Source organism: Erythrolamprus reginae, chromosome 2 (assembly GCF_031021105.1).
Source record: "Erythrolamprus reginae isolate rEryReg1 chromosome 2, rEryReg1.hap1, whole genome shotgun sequence".
Taxonomy (NCBI): Eukaryota; Metazoa; Chordata; class Lepidosauria; order Squamata; family Dipsadidae; genus Erythrolamprus; species Erythrolamprus reginae.
Genome location: NC_091951.1, coordinates 153,375,027 through 153,382,786, shown reverse-complemented (window position 1 = coordinate 153,382,786; position 7,760 = coordinate 153,375,027). Strand labels below are relative to the sequence as shown.

Genomic DNA, 7,760 nt, shown 5'->3' with positions numbered 1-7,760 from the left:
ACATTCAGATCAACATTCAGATGACTTTGACTTATATTCAGATCAATATATCAACATTTAGATGCTTGGTAACTGACTTATACTTATGATGGTTGCAGTATCCTGGGCTCATGGGATCCCCTTTTGCAAATTTCTGACAAGCAAAGTCAATGGGGAAGCCAGATTCAGTTAGCAGCCATATTACTAACTTAACAACTGCAGTGATTCACGGCAAGAAAGCTCATAAGATATGGCAAAATTCACTCAACAAATGTTTCACATTCTGGGCTCAGTTGTGGTCGTAAATTGAGGACTACCTACGACATAGTAGACGCATTGCAATCCCATTACTTCTGAAAGGTGTCCAGTTGGGGAAAGCAGCTTTGGATAATTTAGACTATCCACAATTTACCTCTCCAGCTTCCTAAGAGGTCAGTAAGGGGCGTACATAAGTGCACTAGTGTGCCTTACGTCCCCTGTCCAATTGTCTTTCCTTTATTTGTACATGTTGTGTTTATTATTGTTGTTAGCCGCCCCGAGTCTGCGGAAAGGGGTGGCATACAAATTCAATAAATTATTATTATTATTATTATTATTATTATTATTATTATTATTTCATATATCATATATATTTTCTTCCTTTCATATATCTTCTCCTTTATCTTATATTTTTCTTTATATATATTACCTCATGTCTATTCTCTTCTATATGTATTGTGTATTGGACTAAATAAATAGATAAATAGATAAATAGATAAATAGATAAATAGATAAATAGATAGATAGATAAATAGATAAATAGATAAATAGATAAATAGATAAATAGATAAATAGATAAATAAATAAATAAATAAATACATAAAACAAACAAACAAATAATATATCCCCTGTTTCCAGATTGCTCAGCTAAGAGGCACATTTTTATTTTTACTTGGAAGCATACAAAAATATATATTTTTCACCCCAAATTTTGATTCGAAAGTCTAGAATCAAGTAAGTGGTGATACAGGATGAATTACAGAGATCTTTAAAGAGAAAACAAGAACAGAAACCTCAGCTTGTTGTCCCATTCCAGGAGTTAATAGCCTATCGGTTCAAGTATGCAGATTGATCTGCTGCATGAGATCCACCTCACTGATTTCATCCATGCTTGTATTCACTGGTCCTCTTGGCCTTGAATAACAATGGGCTGCTTGCATGCAGATCGTATCGTATGCTGCTGATGGAGCATTTTCATTACCGCTTCTATTGTTTTTTCAGGGCAGGAGAAGTCAGGATAATGTAAGGGCACTACAGTTAGGATTAATTTATTCAATGGCCCTTCAATTGGCAATGGGGCAGTTTCTGCCCATTTTTTAAAAATGATGTGGCCCTCTTCATGTGTTGGAAATGCCGCCAAGTGGTTTCAGATGGAATCATATGTCTGGGATTATGGAGAAAACACAAATGGCATGGAGAGAAACGCAGTTGTGTCAGGTTCTACATTCCTTTAGATCAGTGGTTCTCAACCTGGGGGTCGGGACCCCTTTGGGGATCGAAGCACCGTTTCACAGGGGTCACTTAAGACCATGGGAAAAGATAAATGTCCCATGGTGTTAGGAAGTAAAGCTTCTATTCTGGCTCCTTGGAACATTTACAAACCGACCAATCAGGCATTTACAATGGGGGGGTGTCCCTCTGACCTTCCTGCCAATCAGCTTAAAGCTCTGTTGGGAGAATTGGCACTAGACTTATGGTTTTGGGTCACCACAACATGAGGGACTGCATTAAGGGATCGCAGCATTAGAAAGGCTGATTTAGATGGTGGTCTAGTGGTAGAGGGAATCCACTGATGATGGTTATACCCACATTTTAAAATTTTGATTATTTATTTATTTATTTCATTAAGCATGTATTATATAGCCGCCCCGAGTCTATGGAGAGGGGCGGCATACAAACAAACCAACAAACAAACAAACAAACAAACAAACAAATAAATAAATAAATAAATACAAACAAACAACAGATATAAGTATAAACATAACCATGGATACATGAAATGGATACGAATAAAAGGGAACATTAGGACAGGGATGGTAGGCATGCTTATGCACACATCTTGTAATAGTTGAGAGTCGGGTCTGAAGTAACTTAGTGCCTAACTAGAACATGCTACCCTGGGTACATAAATTTCATGAGATACATTACCTCTTGGTGGAGAATCCAAATCTCCCAGCTATTAACTACTCAGGAAACAACACTATTGCTTTCCATTCTCAGTTCTGATGTATTAGAATAGACCAGATCTTGGCTGCAAAATCCAGACAGACCACTAGATGGCAGTAAAGAGATATTGAAAACTCCAATTCTTTGCTGTCATATGTGGCTATATAGCTGAGGGTGGGACATAGAATTATTCTGCAGCTATTCCCAACCTATCTCAAATTATTATTATTATTATTATTATTATTATTATTATTATTATTATTATTATTATTATTATTATTATTATTATTATTATTATTATTATTATTATGTACATTTGTATGCCGCCCCTCTCCGCAGACTCGGGGCGGCTCACAACAGTGTCTTGGGATTGCAATGCCAGCAGTTCTTGGTCATTCAATCTAGCCAGTAATCTCAGAAATTGCTACTCTATTTCTAAATCATTGATTCCCAACTTGTGATCTAGAGATCTTCTGGTGACCCTATGTGAATACTGCAGGTGGTCTCTGGTAGACATTCCAAAGTTATTTTAAAGAATGATACAGAGGCCTTCAACTTATGACCACAGCTGAGCCTTGAATTGTGGTTTCAGTAGTATTTTATTTTTTATTTTTATTAATCAAATTTGTATGCTGCCCCTCTCCGCAGACTCAGGGTAGCTAACAACAGTAATAAAACAATATAAACAAATCTGATATTTAAGTTAATTTTAAAAAGAAACCCCAATTTAAGAGACCAATAATACATACAGACATACCATGCATAATTTTTTTTTTTGGTGGTCATTAGGTGGATCAACATGTGATCTGACTTGATTTTATGATTGATTTTGCTATGGTTATTAAGTGAGTCTCTGCAGTGGTTTAATGAACCACATGGTTATTAAGGCATATTCAGCATATCCAATGGGCATTTTTGGGAGTATAGCAAAGTGTGGGTCACATGAGCTTGGGACATTGCAACCCTGTTTGAAATGCAAGCCAGTAGCCAAACACCCAAAATACCAGCCATCACTTGACACACTCCCTCCCTCTCTCTCCCTCCCTCCCGCCCTCCTTCCTGCATCTCTCTGCGGCATACAAGTCATAATAATAATAATAATAATAATAATAATAACAACAACAACAATAACAACAACAACAACAATAATAATAAATTTAAAATTACAGTCTAAAAATTCCAATATTTAAAAACAATCATATACCAGTTCAATCATACAACATATATCACATTTCGTTGGCCAGGGGTCTGAGACATAATTGCTCCAAGCCTGGCGACATAGGTGAGTCTTAAGACTCTTACAGAAGGCAAGGAGGGTGGGAGCAGTGAGAATCTCCGGGGGCAGCTGATTCCAGAGGGCTGGGGTCCCTACAGAGAAGGCTCTTCCCCTAGGCCCTGCCAAGTGACATTGGCTGATGGAACCTGGAGAAGGCCAACTCTGTGAGACCTAATCGGTTGCTGGGACTCATACGGCAGAAGGCAATCTATTTATTTATTATTTATTTTGTCCAATACACAATACACATTGAAGAGAATAGAGAAGTAGTAATATATATAAAGAAAAGGATAGAAGAAAAGATATAAAAATAGAGGAGAAGACATATGAAAGGAAGAAAAGTTAAAGGAGATAAAGGAGAGACAATTGGACAATCCCACAAGTAATCTGATCCGATGCCATGTAGGGCTTTATAGGTCATTACCAACACTTTGAATTGTTTCCGGAAACCAATCAGCAACCAATGCAGTCCGTGGAGTGTTGGAGAAACATGGGCATGCCTAGGGAGGCCCATGACTGCTCTCGCAGCTGCATTTTGCATGATTTGAAGTTTCCGAACTCTCAACCGTCAACAGTATGCAACAGTCATGATTTATGGATGAGTTTTAAAGTGAGTCGTAATTTCAATTGGTCATGAAATGATCGGTGGTCAGGAAAGACTACATGGCCAATATTTCCTAGACTATTACTTTCATAAGACATTGACCTTCCAACTGAAATCTCAAAATATTTCCAGAAGAAAAATAACATAAGATTCGTCTATCTAGCACAATTGTAGACCTTATATAAAAAAGACAATTATATTTAATTCATTTAACTTTTAATATACAATTGTAAAGATGCCTGATGCTTGTGCAGAGATCCTTGTATGATGGAATGATTCTCCCTAAAAGAAAACAAAGGAAAATACATAGTCGGGTGATGACTCTATGGCTTAATGACATATGCTAAATTTCCATTTATCAGGACACATTTTCCCCTTAAAAATACCTTTACAAGACATATTTTATTTATTTATTTTTTAAAGAAAAATATTTAATGTCATCTTCTTTTTTCATTCAGGTCTCAGTTTTTACTTTCCAAGTTTATCAAGTCAGCAGTTCTTAAACAAAGAGAGATTTTCTTTTGGGATGAAACGTTCAAACCAGAAAGGATCCAGGTTAGAAAAAAAAAATCTGATAATAAAGCATTTTTCAAGAATATTAGGTTTCCTTGCTGTAGGCCATATTTTCCCAGCTGATGTATTCCACATTTGTTATACCATAAGATTAGGGGTGAAATCCAGCAGGTTCTGACAGATTCTGGAGAAACTTTGAATAGTTCAGAAAATCCATAAATACCACGTCTGGCTGGCCCCAGAGTGGGGTGGGAATGGAGATTTTGCAACATCCTTCCCCCAGAGTGGGGAAGGAATGGAGAGTTTGTAGTACCCTTTACCTGCCACACCTACCAAGCCACGCCCACCAAGTCACACCAAGCTCACCAAGCCACGCTCACAGAACCGATAGTAAATTGGATTTTACCACTGCATAAGACAAACGATCCCCAGCTAATATGGCTGTGTCAGTTAGCTTCAACCCATCACAAGTGAAGAACATCAGGTTGGGAAAAGTCTTGGTGTAAAACCTGGGTAGTGTAATAATTTAAAATGCTGGATTAGGAGTGGGGAGAGACCCAGTTCCAGTCTTCTCTTACCCTGTTTCCCCAAAAATAAGTCACCCCCGAAAGTGAGACATAGGAGAGTGTTGTGATTCAGCCTGAGGCTCCTCAGGGACCGGCTGGAGCTCTGCCGGATCCATGCCCAGAAGAGGAGGACAGTGAACAGGAGGGGGAGGACCAGGCAGACGGGGGAGAGGAACGTCAGGAAGCGGAGGAGGGAGAGCAGCCTGAGACCCCCAGGGGGGGGGGCTCTCCCCAGCTAGTAGCCTGGATTCATTGGATGAAGACGCACAGGCTATAATAGACATGAGGCAGCGATGTGCAGCTCAAAGACGGGGCCAATTAGAAAGGTATTTCCATCCCTGAATTGGCAACAGCTGGGTTTGGGTGTGGTTCTCCTCAGCAGGGTTGAAAAGGCAGGCCCGCCCTTACAGTCTTGTGGAGAGTTATCAACTGGGAGTCCTGTGACCTTGCTTCGATTCTTGGCATCTCTGATCTTGGCTTGTGGCCTAGAAGTCTGGAAGACTTGGGGGAGGCGTGGAGTTTATTATCTCCAGCGTTGTTTTTGCCAGCAAGAATCCTGTTTTATTGCCTGGCCTTCAAGAAACCTCTGTGAAGCTTCATAGTGTTCCTGTCTGTAAGAACAGTTTTTGTTACCTGTGTTTGCTTTCAATTATATACACTGCCTTTGCTTTTTACCAGTGTGTCTGGATACTCTTTTTGGTTGGGGTTGGCGTCTGGGGGGACCCAGACAGAACAGGAGAGGTTTCGTAGAATTGCCTAATATAAGGCATCCCCCGAAAGTAAGACGTAGGAGAGGTTTCATTTCGCAGCATTCCCGAACAGAACATACAGTATATAACACTGCTGTCCATAAATTGCATCCCCAAAAGCTGCATCAATCAGATTCAAAACACATCCAACACACATCCAACATGCAGCTGAGTGTTTGGATGCATTTTTGCTGCAGCAGGATACAGGATACAATTCATTGAAAAAAAATAAGACATCCCCTGAAAATAAGACGTGGCACATCTTTGGGAGCAAAAATTAATATAAGACGCTGTCTTATTTTTGGGGAAACACAGTAGTAGTTGGATGAGTTTGGCCCAGCTACATTGTCTCATTCCTAGACTGGAACTTTGAAAAATATCCCCAAATAAGATCATGGGGAACCACTTCTAAAAATGTGTCCAAGAAACCTTCACGGAGTTATTACTTAGTCAACAGGAGTCCAGACTGACTCAAAATACTAAAACAAACAAAGAAACGGGTGAGCTGCAGTGGAAATAACCATGAAAACCTTTTTGATTAGGCATTGCCCTGGGTAAGAAGAAGTCCTTGGAGCAACCTCTCCTCTAAAGTTACTAGATCTTGGTTGCCTAAAAAGAAATGACCCTGAGATGGCAAGAAAAGAGAGCAATTTCAAAAAATATATATGGGTCATTGTGATCAGAAATAGGAGATCTGCCACATGTTTTGAAGCAGGGGTGTCAAACTCAACTTCATTGAGGGCCACACCAGGGTTGTGTTTGACTTTGGAGGGTTGGGGATGGGCATGGCTGGGTAGGTGTGTCCATAGTGGGTGTGGTCAGCTCAATGTCCCTCATGTTAGAGGAGTGCACCTACAGTGGCCAAATGTTAAGGCAAGTTTTCCTTAAGATTCTCCCTCGTTGTCATTATAATCTCTCTCTCTCCTTCCTTCCTACCTTCCTTTTTTTCTTTTCCCTTTCCTCTTTATTCTCCTTTCTTCCTCCTTCCTCTCTTCCCTTATTTTTCCTTCCTTGTTCTCTTTCCATCTTCCTTTCTTTTCCTTTGTCTTTCCTCTTTCCCTTTCTCCTTTCTTGTCCCTTCCTGCATGCTCAAGGGAAAGGGAAAACATTTCTCTTTTTGTTTTATTTTCAGTTTGTTTTGGTAGCCCTCTGTCAGTGAAAACAGAGCTTTCAGCCACAACAGCCTCCTGCAACCCTCTACCACTGAAAAAGGAGCTTGGGGTGAGGATGGGTGTCATCCGTTTTCGCTTGGAAAGGCACCATGGGCTGGTCCTTTGCTCTTTCCAGGCTGGTCCCAGAGACCAGATCTAGGCACCCAATGGGTCTGATCCAGCCTGCAGGCCTTTTTAATACCCTTGGTTTAAAGGAAGCTTGAGATACATGTCTTGGTAATGCCCTACAAGAGAATAATTAGCAAAGGTGTGGAAACTGGATAAAATCACTTCCATTTCAATGCAAGAACCACAGTGGAAGATTGTACATTTTTGGCATTTGACTCAGATTGGCACATTGTGTATGTATCAAAACTATTCTTCCAAAAGTTGGAGAGGTAGTCAAAAAAGAAAGGGTTTTTTTTGGGGATTTTTGTTTTGTTTCTGGTAGTCATATGTCAAAGTGATATCCTTTGTGGCATGAAATCTTTGGAGAGACACCATAAGTATGATTACTAACCGAAAAATTGAATGTTCCTCAGTGCTATGTTTACTGCACTGATTTTCAGGACTAAATCAGAAGCTTAAAAATGAGCAACTTCTTATTTAATCGTAGCAGCCAAAATGAATAATTAGGCAACATTGGAAAACTTTTGATAATGTAACAACTGAGTTGTGGCTTAACAAGGCCTTTTCAATTTGCTAGATCAGGAAAAA

At 39.6% G+C, this 7,760-nt stretch overlaps 1 protein-coding gene across 1 annotated transcript in view; it reads left to right on the top strand.

Moving 5' to 3' along the window:
- HEATR9 (HEAT repeat containing 9) overlaps positions 1-7,760 on the top strand; it is a 58,128-nt gene that overhangs the window by 13,475 nt on the left and 36,893 nt on the right. The window contains exon 4 of the mRNA XM_070735954.1: positions 4,523-4,619. Coding sequence (XP_070592055.1) covers positions 4,523-4,619 — 97 coding nt within the window. The remainder of the gene's footprint in view (positions 1-4,522; positions 4,620-7,760) is intronic.